At 46.5% G+C, this 21380-nt stretch overlaps 1 protein-coding gene and 1 non-coding gene across 2 annotated transcripts in view; both read right to left on the bottom strand.

Moving 5' to 3' along the window:
* ACOXL (acyl-CoA oxidase like) overlaps window positions 1-21380 on the bottom strand; it is a 284350-nt gene that overhangs the window by 219205 nt on the left and 43765 nt on the right. The window contains 1 exon segment of the mRNA XM_040993353.1: window positions 4141-4175. Coding sequence (XP_040849287.1) covers window positions 4141-4175 — 35 coding nt within the window.
* Window positions 18551-18741, bottom strand: LOC121165501. Its single transcript, XR_005885279.1, has one exon. It is a non-coding gene; the product is annotated as a U2 spliceosomal RNA (small nuclear RNA).

Raw genomic sequence — 21380 nt, 5'->3', positions numbered from 1 at the left:
GGAGACCCCCTCAATGATGGGATTCAGGTGCTTATGGGAAAGCATGGACAGTGCCATGCTCACTTCCTGTCCCCCTTAGCCACAGGAAAATACCGTGCCCCAGACAAGGTGCCACCCCAGAAGCAAGGAGGTCACCATCACCACACACCACATTCTGAGCATCTTCACCTTGGACTTTCAGACTCCTGAACTATGACAAAGAAACATTTTCTTACCGGTTATCTGATCTGCAGTCTGCATTACAGCAACACACACACACAAGGCCAAATGGTCCACGTGATATTTGGCATATTTCAACAATAACAACAAAAAATGAAATTTAAAAAGTAATCAGCAAAACAATGAAATGTTCAGCTAATCTAAATCAGCTAATAGGATTTTTAAAGAGGATTCAACCAGAAACCTACACCCTTCATCTTCCTCCCCCTGTATGAGACAGAGATAGGTGACAGGGCCAGGTATCAGGTGGGGCACAAGAGCCACCACACAGCAGTGCGGCCACCTTTTGGCATCTAAGAACAAAAATCAATTCCACCTGGGTCTGCAATGCTGGAGATGGGGCAAAGGAGAGGGGGAGGATGGAACTCCTGCCCACTGACCCACTTCAGAGGGACGGGAACTGCTTCATGTTCACGTCCCTTGACAAGTGTACCTTTTCCACAAGACCAGTGTCGAGGCAGGCATGTGGCACAGTGGCTAAGCTGCTGCTTAAGATACCTGCATTTTGTAACAGAATGTATAATGGCTAAAACAACTGTGATCTGTGCCAGTCACACGGGAGACCTGGGTTGAGCTTCTAGCTACTGGCTTTGGCCCAGCCCAACATCAGCTGTGGCAGGCATTTAGGAAGTGAACCAGTATGTGGAAGATATCTCTCTCTACTTCATCCCCACCTCCCACATCCAATTAAAAAAGGGGGGGGGGGGACTTGTGTTCCTTTTGAAATCTTCTTTCCACTCTTATATAGTGTATTTCCCAACAAAAAGTACCTTGCAACAAGGACAGTGTCTTAAATTTCTTTCCACAAGTTCTCCAAATAAGGACCCCACACCTTGAGCTGGGAGCTGCAGCAAATAGCATTTTCCCAAGAATCACATTGCTATGTCCCTTCCTATATACCAGTATTACCATGTAGCAAACTTCTTCTGCTGACAAGTGGGGTCTCTACTTTCTTCTGGACTCAAGTTGAGGCTGTGGCTGCCCAGATGATGGGACAAGGTACAAGTGATGCTATGCAGCCTCCAAAGCTGCATCAGAGAACAGAGGCAGCTCCCACCTGCCCTTCTCTTTCCAGGACACTCACTCTGAGGAAGCCCAGTGCTACACTGTGTGTGAGCACAGAGGACCTGATGTGGAAGCCAAGAGGCCCAAGCCAAGAGCCAGCACCTCCCACCGGACACACAAGTGAATAAACCTTCAGATGGCCCAAGGCCCAGCCTTCAGGACTCCCAACAGAGGCTCCAGACCCTGCAAGCAGACCCTGAGTGCCTCTAATCCACAGAACACAGCTGTATCATTAATGCTGGCTTTGTGGTATTCTGCAGCCAGGAGTGCTGTGCAGGCTCCGTACACACAACCACAAGACGACCAAGGAAGCAGCTTTTGTCAGAGTCTTACTTCCTGCTTGCTAGGCTGCGACTAGGCATGGATGGATTTTGGGAAACCTCCCTATCACACCTACTATTAAGATAGCCAGTACTTGGGAATTCATGCTATCTCTGCCTTCTGTTCATGACCTGAACTTTTTGCAACAACCATTAGGATAAGGCCATTCTAGGTAGGAAGGGAGAGAGAGTAAGAGACATTAGGAAATTTTGCCAAGAATAATTGGCTAGGATCGCAGAACCTTACATTAGAGGGACATGGGACTTATCCACCACCCTTCAGCCACTAAAATGAAGAACTGAGGCCGTATCCACATGCAATGCTGGGCCTTTTAACAGCCACTGGCTAGTGTCCAACTGGCTTCCCAACGCAGAAATATCCTGGACCAATACGTTGGAAACAAGTCTGAGGATTCAGGAGTGAAATTCCTCTCCATTGTCCTATGTCTGAGTCCAGAGAGGCATCATAGCCCTAGGATATGCATGGAAAGGCCTACAAGTGCTTGAAAAGCTTCCCTGGGAGCTGCCCCATGCCTCTCCCTTAGTCACAACAGAGCCCATCCTACTTAGCCTCTGTGGGAATTCCACTTTCTACTCAGCCTCATAGCCACTGGCCACTAATTCCACATCTCCAGTGAAAGCTGGTGGCCATCCAAGCAAGGTGCTTTCTACTAGTGCTCAAGCACCATCTCCAGTCCCTGGGGAGGCAGCTCTGCCACACGGTCATCTCTTCCCAGGTAAGGATCCAAGAAGAGTCTCTCTCCACCAGTGTGGCATTGGGACAACGCAGAATGAGTCCAAGTATGCTGGGTGGCCTTTAAGAGGGGGGAAGCCAGTACAGACCTAGCTGCAGGGAGCAAAGGCCTCAGCCACCAACACCTTCCCAAGTCTACTCAGCCACATTCCCTCCCCCAGCCATGTTACCTGCTTCCCAAGGGGCAGTCTAGAACATCTAGAAAAAGAGGCTTTCGCAAGTTCCTGGGATGACTTTGCCAAACCACTTCCCACCCTGCTACAACATAGCCAGTGCACAGGGGGCTGTCAGGCCCAGGCTCAGCATCCACACCATGCCTCAGAAGTGTGCACTGTGTGTGTGTGTGTGTGTGTGTGTGTGTGTGTGTGTGTGTGTTGTGCCAAGAGGGAAGCAGCATGCTTCTGCCGCACACAGGAACTCAAGATGCTTCCAAGAAATTGATGAGGGTCAGCACATCCTGCCCTGAAATATGGCACTTGAGAAAACTGCAAGGTAGGAAAGTCACGCTCACCCCCCTCCCCCAAAGCAGATCGTAAAACTTTCATCTGAGAGATGCCCTTTTATACCCACAGGAGAGGAACAGCCTTATCTCTGACAACATGGGGTCGCAGAGGAAAGGCTGAGAAAACAGACCTTGCTAGACCTCCTGACCTCATACTTCACTAACCCAGACTACACGCCTGCTTTGCCCAGTCATAACTCCCCATGATAATCCATTTCTCCATCACTCCGAAATCATAAAAAAAAAAGCATGTGTCTCTGTTTCTTTGGGTTTTCGTTTCTTTATGAAGATTTCTATGTCAAGCAAAAGTCACACCACATCAATTTGAATTTTTTTTTCTGGTGAATTTCTCTTTTTTCCTATGGGGCCTTGCCCCAGGAGCCTAACAATGAGGGAAGAAAAGCTAACTCTTTTTCCCCTGCTCCACTGTGAGCTTCTCTAGTGTGCAGCTTCCTGCACAGCTGTCCGGAAGCAGCCCACAAGAACACCTCCTGTGCAGGCCCAGATCCGCACCTGCTCTCACCTGCACTGGTCTCTAGGTCTCCCCTGATTGCCTGTGATTGCTCAATTCACATTCAAATGGAAACCACGGCTGCAGGCTGCAGACTCAGCATTTCCAGTAAGCAAACTTATTTTGAAATCGGGTAACTTTGGGGGCTGCGGTGGAGAGTTGACCATATATGTCCCTGAGCCCCAAACCTACTACTCGAGAGCAGCATATGGGAGAGGCCGTGAACTGTTTGTGTAAGAATAGGCCCTGTCTCATCCAGCGGAGCTGGATCCTACTGAATCCACAGCCTAATGAGGCCTGACATCTGCTAAGGGGACGGGGTCGGTGCTAGAAGCAAACATCTGTAACACGAGACTGCACTCGTGGAGCAAGACGCAGCATTCCTCATCCATGCGGTGTGCTGGAGACAACAGCAGACCATGCGAAGCAGTTGGCCACTGCCAGACACACCCAGACAGACAGAAAGGAGCAAGGGACAAGGGTGGCCGGGCACACCCGACTCCAGGCCCCACTCTTAGACAGCATTACCCAAAGATCATTCCTTGCTCTGGCCATAACACATCCCACTTTTTTTGTGTTAAAAACAAAAACTATGAACTACCCACCTCCCCTTAGGTTAAAACCTCACATTCCTCCAAAGAGCAACTCACTCTCGCCAGTCACGCAGGAAAAACGACTGTGTCTCTGCGACTGTGACATTATTGCAGATCAAACATACGAGAAGCTGTCAGCCAGTATTTGTTGAAAGAAAAAACTCCAAGCTATTTACCTGTGACTGTAGCGAATGGCTATGGTCAACCCAAGCTGTAAAGAGAGAAACACACCAGGTTACATAAAATCAAGAACATGCTGAGCTCACAAGAAACTTCACTTAATATGTCAACTTTATTTTTTTTTTTATTATTGTTGCTTACATTGTATTGTGTAGTACAGTTTCATAGGCGCTGGGGATTCCCCCCACCCCTCCCATACCCCTCCCCCCATGGTGGATTCCTCCACCTTGTTGCATAACCATAGTTCAAGTTCGGTTGAGATTCATTGCTTGCAGACACATGCCTAGCATAAAGTTCAGCGTCTTATTGTCCAGATAAGTTCAGTGGCCTCTTGGGGAGACCTTCTATGGTCTGAAAATAGGTCTAACAGAGTAAAGATCCAGTCAGTTAAAAGCCCCAACGAGGCCACAGTATCAATATACAACATTATGGAATTAATTGACATAGTATTGGGTAAACAATATGTTAAAAATAATGCAAGTTCCCTTCTTCGAAACATCTGGGTTGAGACAGTATCAATGACAGGTTCAAAAAAAAAAAAATAACAAACAACCAAACAAAAAATTACAGGTTAAATCAAGGCAAACATGTGGTATCTAATCTTTTGGGATTCGCTCATTTCCCTTAGCATTATAGTTTCCAGTTGTACCCATTTAGCCACAAAGAACTGCATTTTGTTTTTTTTAATAGCTGAGTAGTATTCCATGGAGTAGATGAACCAAAGCTTTCTTATCCAATCTTCTGCTGATGGGCATTTCGGTTGCTTCCATGTTTTTGCAATTACTGATTGTGCTGCAATGAACATAGGGATGCATGTTGGTTTGTCGTAAAACAGGTGTTTTGGATATATTCCTAGGAGTGCTATTGCTGGGTCATATGGTATGCAGATTTTGAGTTGTTTGAGTGTTCTCCAGACTGATTTCCATAAAGGCTGTACCAATTTGCAGCTCCACCAGCAGTGGAGTAGGGTTCCCTTTTCCCCGCATCCTCGCCAGCAAGCGTCGTTGGTGTTCTTGTTTATGTGGGCCAATCTTACTGGTGTTAGGTGGTACCTCATCGATGTTTTAATTTGGATTTCCCTTATTGCTAGGGAGCTGGAACATTTTTTCATATGTTTGTTTGCCATTTGGACTTGTTCCTTTGTGAAATGTTTGCCCATTTCCCGTGCCCATTTCTTGAGTGGCTTGTTTGTTTTGGTTTTTTGGTTGTTTTGAAGTTCTTTATATATCCTGGAAATTAGCCCCCTATCGCCTATATCGTGTGCAAAGATCTTCTCCCACTCTGTGGGTTGCTTTTTTACTTTGTTGATTGTTTCCCTTGCTGTACAGAAGCTTCTTAGTTTGATGAGGTCCCATTTGTTTATTCTGTTCTCAACTGCTATTGCTTTTGGTGTCCTTCTTAGAAAGTCGGGACCTACTCCTAGGTCTTGCAGGGTATTTCCTACATTTTCTTGCAAGAGTTTGAAGGTTTCTGGATGTAGGTTTAGGTCTTTTATCCATGTAGATTGGATCTTAGTGTATGGTGATAGATGTGGGTCTATTTTTTTGTTTCTACAGGCTATCAGCCAGTTGTCCCAACAACATTTACCAAAGAGGCCTTCCCACTTGCTTGAGCTGTCATTGGTCTTTTTGTCAAAGATTAATTGGCTGTATTTGTGTGGGTTCCCTTTTGGTGCTTCTATTCTATTCCATTGATCTTCCTTTCTGTCTTTGTGCCAGTACCAGGCTGTTTTGATAACCACTGCTCTATAGTATGTCCAGAGGTCCGGGATTGTGATTCCCCCTGCTGACTTCTTATTTTTCAGGATGGTTCTAGCTATTCGTGGTTTTTTGTGCTTCCAGATGAACTTTTGAATCATTGTATCCAGTTCCGTGAAGAATGTTTTGGGCAATTTGATTGGAATTGCATTGAAAATGTATATTGCTTGTGGTAGTATAGACATTTTAATGATATTGATTTTGCCTATCCAGGAGCACGGGATGTTATTCCATCTTTTGAGGTTTTGTTCAATTTCCTTTTTAAATAGTTTGTAGTTTTCTTCGAATAGGTCTCCTACGCTTTTGGTTAGATTTATTCCCAAATACTTCATACTTCTCTCTGCTATTTTGAATGGTATCCTGTTGGTTAGATCTTCTTCCATCTTGGTGTTATTTGCGTACACTATGGCTGTTGATTTTCGTTCGTTAATTTTGTACCCCGCCACTCTGCCAAACTCTCGTATAAGTTCTAGCAGTTTCTGTATTGAGTCTCCTGGTTTTTCTATGTATAGGATTATGTCATCTGCATATAGTGAAAGCTTGACTTCTTCGTTTCCTATACGTATGCCTTCCCACTGAGATCTGGAACAAGACAAGGGTGCCCGCTATCACCACTGCTATTCAACATAGTCCTAGAGGTACTTGCAGAGGCCATAAGACAAGAAAAAGAAATCAACTTTATTTTTTAAGCATTTTTTTTAAACCTCCCATGCCTCATGTTTTGCAGGTAACACATCTGGACAGGTGCTGTGGCACAGCAAGTTAAGCCACTGCTTGGCAAGCCCACACCTCACATCGAGCGCCTGGACTCCAGTCCTGCCTTCACCTTTACTCCTGACCCACTTCCTGCAGACACACCTGAGAGGCAGCAGGGGACAGTTCAGGCACTAGATTCCTGCCAACCACATGGCAAGCTCTGTGGGAATTCCTGGCTCCTGGCTTCAGCCTGGCACCTCCCTGGCTGCTGCAGCACTTAGGGAGTGAATCATCAGATGAAAGATCCCTCCCTCTGTGTCACTGTCTCTCTCTGTCACTCTTTCTTTCAAATAAACACAACCGAACACATACACATTAAAAACATAGCACATCCAATAATAGATCCTAAATGTCAAATTAGCCTTTAAAGAATAATCCTATTTTGAAGCGATCTTAAAGGGACCCAAATTATTTAAAGGTGGATGTGACACAAGGTGTCCCTCATTGGGAGAAGCTTCCCGAACAGGGCTCTTGTGACTCTGAGGCAGGCACGACAGCAAAAGGGGAAGAACACAGCATGAAGTCCATTCCAAAGTTCGCACTGGGAGAGCAAAGCCCTTGCTACCACCAAGAACAAACCTAGGTAACTAAGCAGGTTGACCACCTGAGTGCAGGGGTCAGCATGGCCCTCACCCTGACACAGCCACAGCTCTGAGCACGGGGGCAGCACACCCTCACCCTGGCACAGCCCACCCTCACCCTGGCACAGCCCACCCTCACCCTGACACAGCCCTAGCTCTGAATGCAGAGATCAGCACACCCTCACCCTGGCACAGCCCCAGCTCTGAGTGCAGGGGTCAACACACCCTCACCCTGACACAGTCCCAGCTCTGAGTGCAAGGCAGAAATAGGGCTCAAAATATATGCATGAGCTCAAGAGGACATGTGGGACACAACTGCAGGACACAGCAGCCAATGGAGGCTGAGCCAAACGTGTGAACATCCTCTGTCCTCTAGAAATGTGCCGGAAAGCTCTAGAAAATAAGTGGATGTCAAGTCACATGGCCTAGACCTCAGTTACTTCACACAATTAACAATGGGCTATAAGAGCCAGGTCTGCTTGGCAGCTAATCCTACAAGCTTCAGCAAGCTCTGGAACTCCCAGAACCCCAAATTTCCCAAGTATAAAACAGGCAAATAACCATTTTCTCTCTGGAGTAATATGAGAATGAAGCAGTGTTTATGTGTATGTTTTTATCTGCAGGAAGGTGTGCACATGTGTATGTATGTGTGTCTGTGTACGCCTATTGCCCAACAGACATGAAGAACTATATCTACTGGGGTCGACATTTGGCACAGCCAAAGGGTCAAGTTCTGATCTTACCTCCTGTTCCAGCTCCCTGCTGATGAACACCCTGGGAAGCAGCAGGTGATGCTGCAAGTTGGCTGGGTCCCTGCCACTCTGGCGGGAGACTTGGGCCAGATTCTGGCTCCTGGGCTTTGAGCTGGCCCAGCCCTGGCTGCTTCAGGCTTTTGAGGAAAGAACCAATGGATGGAAGATTCCTCTCTCTCCCCCTCTCTCTCTCTCTTTCAAATCAAATAATAAAAATTTTAAACATTTAAATGGTACTGGTGCATTAACTATAAGTAATTTCTTATTTATAAAAATACCAGTACATTCAAATTTCATTTTTACATGGGTTTGGGGAACTTTGAAAAACCAACAGTCAGCATCTGCCAGGCCTCATCAACCCACTCGGGCCTGACTACAGCATCACAGGTCTAAACTGTCGTTGAGAACCCGAGTGGCATCTTCATCATTTCTGAACAGCCTCAAATATCAAAGCTCGTTGACACTGGCCCAGTGGGGCCAGATGGGAGGCAGTGACACTTATGGTGCTGTCTGGTGTTGCAGCATAACGTGGGGGCCCCCACGCAGCGGGAGTGTGAAGGGTGCAAAGGGAAGAAGAGCAATGGGAAGAAGAAACGGGTGAGAAGTGAAAGCCCAAGGCTGCCGCCTAGCTGGAGGAACCACACAGAATCTCCCAGAATGCTCTGAGAGCAGCTGGGTGCCAGGATAATCTGGGTGTGCGTGCTCACCCACATACCTGCAATGCAAGCCTGACAACAGAGATCCCTGAGGACGGGAGAGAGGCCCAAGCCGAAGGATACCCCCAAAGTGAAGGCAGGACAGATAGAAAGTTGCTTTCACATCACACTCACCGGGACTAACCCAATGATCTGTCTCAGCTCACCAAGGAAGATGTTCTCTTTGAGAGTTAAGCAAACAGAAGAGGAAGATGCCTCGGGGACCATCAAAAATATAAAGAACTTTGAGGAAGAAAAGCAGTAACTATAGGCAAAATTCAGGCTTGAGCAATGGGCAGATTTTACTTTACATTTCCTGGGGTTAAAAAGTCCTGGCTTACAGCTAGGCTAATTATAAGATAATCTCACCCACTGAATATGTTGTTAAGCTTCAGAATACAGTTTACCAGTGCAGAGAGAAGCCCTGGCTGGGACAGGAGGGGAAGATGTGGCAAGCATGGGGACAAGAAATGAAAAGTTGCTCATTGACAGCCATGCCAGCTAATGAAGACTGGCAGAGAAATCTTCTGGAAAGGTGAAGCATTTTTGTTAATCCTTTTCTGGCTTCTGAATCAAATACATTTTATTGTCATTTTTTAAAGGATATGCTTGCTAAGAGATGAATCACAGAAACCCCAAGGGCTAGGGTTTGCTCAAACCATAGGTTCCTGTGTGAACAGGCTGTGCTGGCCATCAGGACTATGGGACAGGTACAAAGGCCCTGGAGCTACAGGGGAGCAAACCTCCAGGGTGCACAGGAATTGGAAGCAGCACAGGTGTTCTGGAAACATAGCAGGAACACAAGCAGATCACACTAGATACAATTAGGAGGGAAGAGGCTAGGACAGTGTAGCAAAGATGTTGTGAGCTGCATCTTGAGACCCCAGGTTGGAGTAGGCGGATCTGGCGAAGCTGGCTGCTGAGCTGCCTAAGGAGTCCCTCTTGCCCACCCTTCCTCATCTCTACAGAAAGAGCAACAGAAACTGTGTGATCTGCTCAGGTTTGAGCTGAGAGGGACTGTTCCGTCTCGGCCTTGGGAATTTGCATGGGCCAGGCAGGCTGCTTTGAGCCCCTGGTGCTGCTAAGAACATGGGTCAGGCAGGCTGCTCTGAGCTCCTGGTGCTGCTAAGAACATGGGTCAGGCAGGCTGCTTTGAGCCCCTGGTGCTGCTAAGAACATGGGTCGGGCAGGCTGCTCTGAGGCCCTGGTGCTGCTAAGAAACACCAGCAGTTCAGGGAGGCTTTACACAAGTCCCAGATGCTCACACACATGAACACGCGCACCCACTCACACCTCCACATACACAGGCCTGTGCACATATGTGCTCAGTCATGTAGCTGCACCGTATGCACCTGCACCCTTGCACACACAGGTGCAGGCACATGCTTCCACATACTCAGACACAAGCACGCACGTGCACTGCACTCTCCCAGACCATGCACGTCCATCTGCTCGTCCACGTGTGCACACAGGGGCATGCATCTTGCACACATTCTGATGTATACAGAGTGTGCACCAACACTCTAGTCTGCCTGCATGGACACACTCTGGCATTCAGAGAGACCCCTGGGGCCCTTCAGACAAAGGAAGGCCTCGGACAATTGACCTCTTTGTTGCTGGTCTCAGTGAGGACCCAGCAGAGCGAGACAAGGGAGACCCCGGGGTTGCCCTCTGACCCCAGGGCCCACCCAGCCCAGCTGTGGCCCCGGGACACAAAGGTCAGCAAGAGTTTTATGCTGTCCCTTCCCTGGGGAGTGCACACCACCCCCACCCAGACCTACTGTAAGCATTGCCAGAACACACTTAGCAAAGTCCCTCTTGGAGGCCTTCTTTGAGATTTAAACAATTTGTTAGGAGCAAAATGAAATCACATGTTAATGGCCAGGGAAGAGTCATTTAACATTTTTCATCATCTCCACCAGCCACAAAAAAAAGGAAAAAGAAAAGAAAAAGAACCTTTTTCCTGCACTTCAGCCTCAAAATGCTCCTTTTTTGGAACAGCTGACGGAGGCAGCTGTTTTGTATCAAGTCAGAGGGGCTTCTACATGACCCAGGGAGCTCAGACAGCAGGCCGACCTTCCTGCATTAGAGGGTAATCTGAGAATAATTTGCCATAAAACACCCAGCAGTGCACCAGCTGTAGCTCGATATGCCCTATAAAGCACCACAGAGACTGCATGGATCTTGTAAAATAATAATAATAATTTTTAAAACCACACTTTTAAAACACATCATAAATTAAAAGAAAAAAAAGGAGTGCTTTGCACGATGCTAGAAGCAGCGGGAAATTCCCTTACATGTCCATGGATTGCCGCTCAGCACCTTCCCAGGTGCCGACTTGAACACAGGACCCTGTGTGGCTGAGAGCTGGTGGCTGTGTGTGCACTGAAAGATGTGGTTGCTTTAAGACATGTTCACACGTGCACACACATAGCTGTCGGGGCAGGAGAGGAGGAGTACCCCAGGTCTGAACCTTCTAGATCATAGTGGTGTGACCCAGGGTCTTACACCCCTCACCGGAGAGAAATTCAGGCCCTTCCATAGGGACGGCCTGCACACAGCCACAGCCACAACGCTACAGCTACTGATCCCGCAAGAAAAGCTGGGAACTAGAGTTTTTATGATAAAACCTGCCTGTTTTACACTAACTGAATATTTCCCCAATACTCCATGAGCCACACAAAACACCTCAGGGAGATAGGGCCAAGGGACTCCCTCCAGGCTTTCAAGTCTCTCCCAGAGCTTTGGAAATTTTGAATCCTTAGCCTAGTCACAAAGTTGGTTACTCATGACACTCCTCTACCTTTCCTGTACTTACTGGAGACTTAGTTCATTTCTCTCACTCCTTCATTATATTTCAATGGCCTAAAGAATTACAACACCACAAATTAAAGTCTAAAAGCAATTTTGTTAATTGCTTTTCTTCTGCATTTTTATATTGCCCATTTCTCTCTCTTAAATTTATTTATTTATTTGAAAGGCAGAGTTGGCAGGGTGGGGGAAGAGGAATGCAGGGAGAGAAATACTCCATCTGCTGTTGCACTTCCAAAGTAACTACAACGATTGGTACTGGACCTGTCTAAAGCCAGGAGCCAGGAACTTCTTCCAGGTCTCCCACATGGGTATGGAGGTCATAAGTCTCACTGCTTTCCCAGACACATTGGCAGGAAACTGGATAGGAAGTGGAGCAGCTCAGCAGCCCAGCCTCAAAGCAGCGCCCATCTGGGATGCCAGCATCTCAGGCAGAGGTTTAACCTCATCTGTCACAGTGCCAATTCCACTTCTCTTTAACAGAAGTATGGAAAAAGAGCAACAAAGAGGTAAAGAGAGGCATGAAGCCTTTGCAAACACAGAAACTCATAAGCCTAGAGACACACTGCAGACTGAGTATCACTCGCACGGAGCCCAGGCGAGGACACAGTGCCACAGTGAGACAAGATGTCATCCTGTGTAGAGCCATCCGTGAGCAAAGGACTGCCCACACAGAGCCACACCCTGGACAGGATGTCACTTGCCCAGAGCCTGAGGACCACCTGCACAAAGCTATTGTTTGAACAAACAGCCATGGCATGGACAGAAATCTCACTCAATCAGAGCCACATATGGGCAGACGCAAGCACCCACAGAAGGAGTGGACTCCCACCAAAGAGAGAGCCACGCTACAGACAGAGGCCCACGCAAGCAGAGCCATTGACATGCCAGCCGCGAGAATGAACAGGAAGAAAATAACTCACAGATTGGCCTTCATTAACCCCTTCCCAGTTCTTGTAGCTGTTTTCTGTCCATAACAACCAAGATCTCCCCACCAACAAGCCCCCAGCACCCTCAGAGCTGTCCTTCCTTGAGATAGCCTGACCATGTGTCTGACTCTGAAATCCCATGTCCCTCTCCAGAGCCCAGTGCCCTCTGCCGGACGCCCGCCTCCCACCCAGAACCTCTTCAGGCTCCTGTAAGCACCTGCTCCTCCCAACGGAGAAGCCAACCATCCTGAGCTCAGAGCAAGCACAGCTGGTGGCTGTAGACTTTCTGGTGGGATTGCTCTGACCTTTCCAGCCCCTGGCTCCTCCTGGTTAAAGGCCGAGAAGGGAGGGATGCTCCTCCCTGCTTGCTGGGGTTAGTTTAGGCAGATTCATTTCCATCTCACTGGTGAACTTCCCCAGGGAACTTGTGAGAAATTCAGATTCTCGGGCTCTGACTCAGACCTAGGCAAACAGCAACTGCATAGTTTCAGCTGGTCTCCCAGAGGGTCGAGCTTGAGAAGCGCCAAATGACAGGGAAAGACTCTAATGACACGTTTGCTCTTGATGAAGCTTTTAGTAACGTCTATCTCATGATGGTGATGATGATGACTACGATGACGTCATAGCTTCCTGGTGAAGCTCTTGGCATGTTCTGCCCTCTTCATATCACTTTAATGTCCTACACTCAACTTCAGGATCCTAAGCACTGTGAGTTCAGGCTTTAGTCATCCTGGTGATAGGAAGTTGCCTATGACGGGAAGGAACCAGACCTTCCACCCTGCTGAGACAAACCCTGGGCCAGCTCCATCAAGGCCAAGGGCCAGGCTTGGAGCCTCAAGGGCTGTGGCTCCTCCTCCTGTGTGACCCCTCTCTCTTGCTTCTCTGCTGGCCTTGACTTACACGTTGACCTGGAATTCTTTCTTGCAGCAGAAATGAGAACCTGGACTCAACCACTCCACACCAATCCCAACAGAGCTTTCTCACCAGTCATGAGTAAAACCCCAGAAAGGAGCTCACTTTTCATGGCCAAACACAAAGATAGTTCTTAGGGACTTGTTTCAAAGAAAGAGAAACACTTCTGCACCTTCTTAGCCTCTACTTATCTTCTAACATTCTTATATTTAAAAAACTAAAAAAGAAGTTAACCTCCTGCCTACGATGCCAGCATCCCATAAGGGAACTAGTTCAGGTTCCAGCAGCTCTACTTCTAATACAGCTCCCTGTAAATGTGCTTGGGAAAGCAACAGAGGATTCTTGGGCCCCTGCAACTATGTAGGAGACCCAGCAAAAGATCCTGGCACTTGGCTTCCGACCAGCCTATCTCCACTGTTGAGGCCATTTGGGGAGCGAACCTTCAGATGAAAGATTCTTTCTCTATCTCTCTGCTGTCTCTCTCTCTCACTCTAACTCTGCCTTTCAAATAAATAAATCTTTAAAAATTATGCAAATCAAATACCTGCTCACCCAGTCATTCACATATGAGATGTGGCATCAATAGTGCATGAAATACAACAGCAGCTATTTTTTTTAATGTACTGTAGGATAAGAAAGGTTTCCTAGTTAAACTGTTTTAAGAAATAATTGAAGATGGACATACAAACATAAGAGACTGTACCAAGAAAAACAGAGACCCCGGTTTGCCCAAGGGTGATGTCTCATGATTTGCAGGACAGCACCACATGGAAGACACCACCCAGACTGAGCCAGTGAAAAAGCTGGGCATCCCATCAGCATGGATGCCCCAACGCTGAGGTCCCATAATGGGGAAGCATGCAAGCCCCACAATGAAAGCTGGTGGCTTTAGAAAAAGAGAGAGGAGGACAGGCATCTGTCTAAGGAGGAAGCCCCCGGTTAGAAAGACCACACTCCACATTAGAGCAGGTGGATTCAGTACCACCACTGGCTCCTGACTTCCTGCTAATGCAGGTCCCCGGAAGCAGGTAATGGCCCCACGTGGGAGACCTGAATTGACTTCCAGCTTCAGCCTGGGCCAGGCCTAGCCTTTCTAAGCACTTGGGGAGTGAACTAGCAACCTGGAGAGCTCTCTCATCTTTTGCCACATGATGCCTGGCACCCCTCAGGAGTCTGCCAACAGAAAGGCTATCGCTGTGTGCAAATCCTTGATCATGGACCACAGCAATGAGCCAAAACCAACTTATTCTATCTACTATGGGGCTTCTATATATTATACTATACTATATACTATATCTATATACTATGTTTCTATATTTTATACTAGCAGGAGAGTATGAACAAGTATATTTATACTGTTCTTCCATAATCACACCCCAGACCTCTCCAAACAACCACCAATTTGTTCTCTGTGCCCATAACTGTGTTATTTTGAGAGTATGTGTTTTTATTTAGAGTAATTCTCTAGAGATTATCTAGTTTGGTGTGCATGCCAATCATTCATTCCTTCTGGGTGTGAGTAGTTGTGCAGCACATGGCTGTGTCACAGTTGGTAGAACCGGCTGCCTATTGAAGGACCTTGGGGTTATTTCCACTTATGAATTATGAATAGAGGTGCCATGGACATTCTTTTATAGACTTTTGTGTGACTGTTTTGTTTTTACCTCTCTGGGGGTAATGCTCAGGAATTGCACTGATTTTATAAGTAACTGCCAACTTCTGCCACTTCACAATTGCAACCAGCAGTATGGGAGTGCCACAGTTGGTGTTACCACTTTTTCAATTTCAGCTACTCAGAGAGGTGTGCGGTGATTTCTCACTGTGGTTTTAATCTACATGTCCCTGGTCACAGGGAATAATATCTTTTCCTGCCCTTACTTGACACCTGCACACTCTCGTTAGCAAAAGTCTCTTTAACTGCATTGTTCATGTTCAATACTGGGTGTTTGTTTGTTGATACAGTATAGTTGGCGCTGGGGTTTCCCTTCCCTCTTCCCCAAGTTCCTTTCCCTCTCCTCTCTTTTCCCCTCCAGTCTCACAACGTGTGCCTTTCGTGAATTTTCCCCAGTCCATCATGCTGCCGCCGGAGTGTCTCCCACCCGTGTAGGAGACAGTCTGTCATTTCGTTGTGATTTCATTCTTGTATCCCAGGACTGTAATGTAGGTACAATGAGGATTAAATCTTTGTTATTTATGGGCAGCACCAATAACAGTGATAAAAGGGACATTGACCATCTCAGGTAATTATAAACAATCAGCCTCTTATGGATGGTGAATTACATCACAAGACAGAGGAGTATATATTTTGGATGCAATCCTTTGCCAGATGCTCAGTTAAATATTTTCTCCAAGCCATAGCTTGTGCTTCATCTTTAGAATAACGTCCTTCACAAAGCAAAGGGGTTTTTATCTGGATGAAGCCCGTCTTACCAGTGTCTCCCTTAAGGGAAGAGACTTCAGGGTCACACCTGCAAATTCTTTGCCTAATCATGTTCCCCCAGAGTTCCTCTTATTTTTCTCTAAAAGTACATTTGTGTTCAAGTCTGTGATCCACTCGAGTTGTTTCTGTATAAGGTGCTAAATTTAGCAAGAGGTGAGTTTGTTCCATTAGGGAGGTCTATGTGTCCCAGCACTACCGTTGGAGAGCTACCCTTCCTCCCCTGAATTCCTTCCCTGCTTTATGAAGGATCAGTTGGACGTGTTAGTTTGAGTCTGTTTTGGGCATCTTTACTTTGCTCCATTGATCGCTCTCTCCATGAGTGCCACACAGTCTGATCACTGTGGCTCCACTACAAGCCTTAAAATGAAGCAGACTGATCACACCACTAAACTCTTTATTTTAAAAATTGCTTGGGGGCCCAGCACGATGGTCTAGCAGCTAAAGTCCTCGCCTTGAACAAGCCAGTGCCTTGTGGGTACTGGTTCTGGTCCCGGGTGCTCCACTTCCCATCCAGCTCCCTGCTTGTGGACTGCTTTCCCTTGTGGCCTGGGAAAGCAGTCAAGGACAGCCCAAAGCCTTGGGACCCTGCGCCAGTGTGTCAGAGACCTAGAGGAGGTTCCTGGCTTCTGACTTCGGATCAGCACAGTACCAGCTGTTGTGGTCACTTGGGGAGTGAATCATTGGACAGAAGATCTGCCTCTCTCTCCTCCTTCTCTCTGTATATCTGACTTTGCAATAAAAAATAAAATACAACTTTAAAAAAAAAATGCTTGGGCCTGGCATTATAACCTAGCAGCTAAAGTCCTTGCCTTGCATCCACCAGGATCCCATATGGGTGCCAATTGATGTCCTGGCTGCTCCACTTCCCTTCCAGCTCCCTGCTTATAATCAGGGAAAGTAGTAGAGCATGGCCCTTGGTACCCTGCACCTTCATCAACACCCTCTAAACTCTGCCATCCCATGTGCAGTTTAAGCAAACCCTTAGCAGAAGTTCCATGAATATATGTTGGAATGAGGATGCTGTATTTCTTTCATTTCCTCTTTCTAATGTGGCTATGCAGTCGCCTGTGTACAATTAAATCATCAAAGTCTGGATTCCGCTCTGTCCCTCTCACCATGGAGTGACAGAGCAGCTGTCACTGAGGTCGCTCAGTTCTTCTAAGACGACTCTGCTTCCTCATTATGGAGGAGGAGCTACAACCACACAGAGCACCCAATTGTGCAAAGAGCTTTTACAGCAACCCAGAAGATGACAAATGAACAATACATCCACGTTTGCATCATTAAAGGGCCAAGGCAGAGAAAAGCAAAGGAACATGTCATCTCAGGAGAAGGTCACCATGTCTTTAGATGTCAATCTGATGTGGCCATGGTGACGGGCCAAGGGACACCAGCAGCACAGCTCTAAATATCATGTGTCTCTCTGTGTGAACACTGGCCTCCTGTGACCTGAGATACAGGGGTCAGATAGAAGACGAGCCGGGCAGGGAGCCTGGGCAACAGAACACCTGCAAGCATGTCCACCACATCAAATACAATCACGGCAGCATGTGGAGGAATCCCAGAGAAGATCTATTCACTCTGTCCATAAATGCCAATGAGTCTCCAAGCTGACCAGCATGCACAGACTCAAACTCCTTGCAGGGTAGAGCTGGACTGAGACTTCAACTCACAGAAGATATGGAAAAGCTCAAGATAGGACAGCAATCACCAAATCCAGGACAAAATCCAAAGTCACTCATTTACGAAGAACCAGGAAAATGGGACTCCTTCCCAAAAAGGAAAAAATAACATCATTAATAACATCATTCAAGTGCTGAAATTACCAGAGAAGGGCTTTAAAGCAACCTGTTATTGCCATAATCTAAGGTCAAGGAAAATTCGCTCTGATTAATGAAAAGTTTTGAGAAACCTCAGCATAGGGAAGTGGAAGATTAAAAAAAAAGCAAGCACAAATTTTAGAATGCAAAAGTATAATATCTGAAGACAAAAGTACACTGAACAAGAAGTCAATGAGCTTAAAGTAGTTTAAGGTAAATTATCAAAATGGAGAGAAGACTGAGTGTCAGAGATATTTTTAAATGACAATATATTCTGTGTTCATATGTTAGAGACTGAAGCTTGCTGAAATGTCCATGCTGGGGCCAGTGCTGCGCTGCAGTGGCTTAGGCAGCTCTCGGCAACAAAGTCCTCTCTCATGAGCACCATGTCATGCCCTGGCTGTACCACTTCCAATCGAGGTTTCTGCTATGCCCTGGGAAAGCAGTGGGAAATGCTGCAAGTACTTGGACACCAGCCACCCACGTGGGAGAGATCTTGATTAAGCTCCTGACTCCTAGAATTGATCTTGCACAACTGCAGTCATGGCTACCATTTAAGGATTGAACCAGCAGGTGGAAAACTTCTCTCTCTCTCTCCAATTCTGCCTTTAAAATAAACAAACCATCAAAAACAATAAAAGTCAATTCTTGGGATCCCAATATAATCCCAATCACGTTCTCAAAAGCAATCTTATCATTCTGATTCTCAAGTTTATGTAAAACGCGAAAGTTCTAAAATAAACAAAACAAAACACTGAGGAGGAACACAGATGAACTCAAACCATCTTACTTCAAGACTAAAGTAATCAAGATGATATGCCATCCAAGACAGTGTGGACACCTTGGCCTAGAATAATCCAGAAGTGCCCCCACACAAACATGAGAGATCAACAAGACACTTATGAAGAATACAAACTAAGAAAAAAGAAGACATTGCAAAACTTTTTTGTGTCACAATAAACAATTTTTTCTGAAAGTACTAAAATTCCATGTCGATGTGTGAAGTAGATGAACAAGCTCCTATTCCGACTCCGAGCTCCAAAAATCCATATAATATGTGGTCCTTGGGTAGAGGACGTATCAGATACTAAACTGAAAACAACAGATACTACACATGATCTTAGCCAAAAGGCCAGGAAGCAATAAAATAAGCAGATCTTAATTCTATTTTCCCACAAACTTTTTGAAGTATCTTGGTCTGGCGGAATGAATTTTGACAAAAGCACAAAGGCAATTCAACCAAAGCAAGACAGTTCTCACAGATGGTACTAGAACAGTTGGAAATTCATAAGCAAAAAGAAACACGGGAAAAAATAACCAGCACTTATACCTTCAGCAAAATTAATTAAGAATGGATCTTGGGGCCTAGCACAACAGCCTAGTGGCTAAATCCTTGCCTTGCATGTGCCAGTCTTCCATATGGGTGCTGATTCATATTCTGGCAGCTCCACTTCCCATCCAGCTCCCTGCCTGTGACCTGGGAAAGCAGTAGAATATGGCTCAAAGCCTTGGGACCTTGCACCCGCACAGAAGACCCAGAAGTTCCTGGCTCCTGGCTTCAAATCAGCTCAACTCTGGCTGTTGCAGCCACTTGGGGAGTGAACCAGCGGATGGAAGATCTTCCTCTCTGTCTCTCTTTCTCTCCAACTTTACAATAAAAAAATTTTTTTTTAATTTTAAAGGGTCACAAATTTAAATGTTAATTACAAACCATAAGATTACTAAAAGGAAACGTAGAATTTGAAATGATCTTGAATTTGTGATAAATCATTAGATTATGCCATGAAAAATATAATCTGTGAGAGAAAAACAATAGACCTCACTAAATTTAAAATTTTCTCTGTTGTAATATGAACTGTTAACAGAATGAAAGACCCCATATTTGGATAAGGTCTTTGCAAGACCAACATCTGGTAAAGAAAAGATGTTCAAAATATACAAAGAACTCTTAAAACTCAATCATTTTATCAAACATTCATTTTTTTTAAATAGACCAAAAGATATGAACCAACATTTCACCAAAGGAAATATTCAGAAGGAAAGATGGGTATGCCAAAAGTGCCCAGCATCATTTGTGGTCAGGGAAATGCAAATCAAAACACCAGGATGCTACTACACAGCCCTTAGAACAGAGAGCAGAGACAGCTGACAAGCATTCCAGACCAAAGACTGTTGTCATTCATTGCTGGTGGGAAACAGAAATGACAGAATGACTTTGGTAAACAGTTGGAGAGTTTCTCACAAAATCACACACAGCCTTAGCATCCAGTCTCATCAGTGGCGCCCTGGATAGCTGCCCAGTTGACTGGAAAATTCCTGTACACACAAAAGTCTGCACACAAATGTTTAGAGCAGCTTTAATTGTCATCACCCAAAGCTAGAAGCAGCCAAGATGTCCTTCGATGGGTGAATGGTATTTAGCAATAAAGAGACTGAGTGCCACTGGGACATGCAAAACCACGGATATGCCTTAGAGGCAAGTGGGGAGCTGATTTCCTACATGATTCTATTGATACGACGTTCAGGACATGTCCAACACTGGCACAGCCAGTGACGCCACCACCTGTGACCCAGGCAGCCCTGTGACCCAGGCAGATGAACACCAGTTCAAGTCCCAGCTGCTCCACTTCTAATCCAGCTCCCTACTAATGCACCTGGGGAGCAGCAGAAGGTGGCCCAAGTGCTGAAGCCCCTGGCACCCCTGGTGAGGCCCCAGTCAAGTTCCAACCTTCTGGCTTCAGCCTGGTCCAGCCCAAGCTTTTGGAACCACTTATGAATGAACCAGTGGAAGGCAGATCTCTTTCTCTCTTCCTAGAACTACCTTTCAAGTAAAGAAATCAATCTGTTTGTAAGACAGGGGAACACATTCACCAAGCCCAAGTTTTTGCATTAATGATGTGACACACATGGGGTCACTGAGCAGCACTGCCAGGGCTGTCCCCCACACCCCGTGGCTGGGGAAGTTGCCATGAGAGGACCAGTTCCTGGGAGAAGGAATGGCCACAGAGCTCAGATGAGATACAAACAAAGGGAGAGTGCCTCAGTGTGTCGGCCCCTGAGCGCCTTACCCCGCGACAGCTATTTATTCAAGCATGAAAACTGGGACATGGTTCCCACAACACTAATTAGACAAAGAAATGAGATATGCTAATAGTTTTCAAAAGTCTACTCCTTGCTATGGGCACTCCAGAGGAAAGGCTAATCAAGAAAATGACCCGATAGAACCACCAGTAGGAGCTGACTCCACTGCTCTGACAGCCAGACCTTGGAGATCCTTGGAGACAAAAACCATATCCAGATCTTGGGCCATCGCCAAAGCCTTGGATCCAACCTTGGAATGCCCCACGGGCCAGCCCAAAGGCCAAGTGAAACACACATGCCCACGCAAGAAGCATGGAAGTTTCCAGAAACCTGAGATGCTACACTTCGAGGCCCCAGCATGCCCCCATACTCCTCTCTACTGCAGCTTCAAAACAGGCAGCATCTTTGATGACAGGAGTTCTGTGGGGCCCTTCAGGGCATTCAGGGACAGGGTCGGGCACACAGGCATGTCCCCATCCAGCTGCCTCACCTCTCACTGCCTCTGCCATCCTGTAAAATGGGGGTCCCAGCAGTGCTGCAGCAAGCACTGAGTGAGAACATGCACTGGGCATGACAGGAACTCAGCCTGCCGAGCATGCTGACAGCTCCCGTCCCCCTCTCTTGGCCCTTATTAAGACAAAGATCCTTATACCAGGCTGGCACAGGGCTGGCCTTGGTTTGCAGAGATCTACTGAGAGCCTG

The sequence above is a fragment of the Ochotona curzoniae genome, unplaced genomic scaffold (genome assembly GCF_017591425.1).
Source record: "Ochotona curzoniae isolate NIBS_2020 unplaced genomic scaffold, NIBS_Ocur_1.0 contig_883, whole genome shotgun sequence".
Lineage (NCBI taxonomy): Eukaryota > Metazoa > Chordata > Mammalia > Lagomorpha > Ochotonidae > Ochotona > Ochotona curzoniae.
Note: the sequence above shows the minus strand (reverse complement) of the source record. Positions and strands in the feature narration are given on the sequence as shown.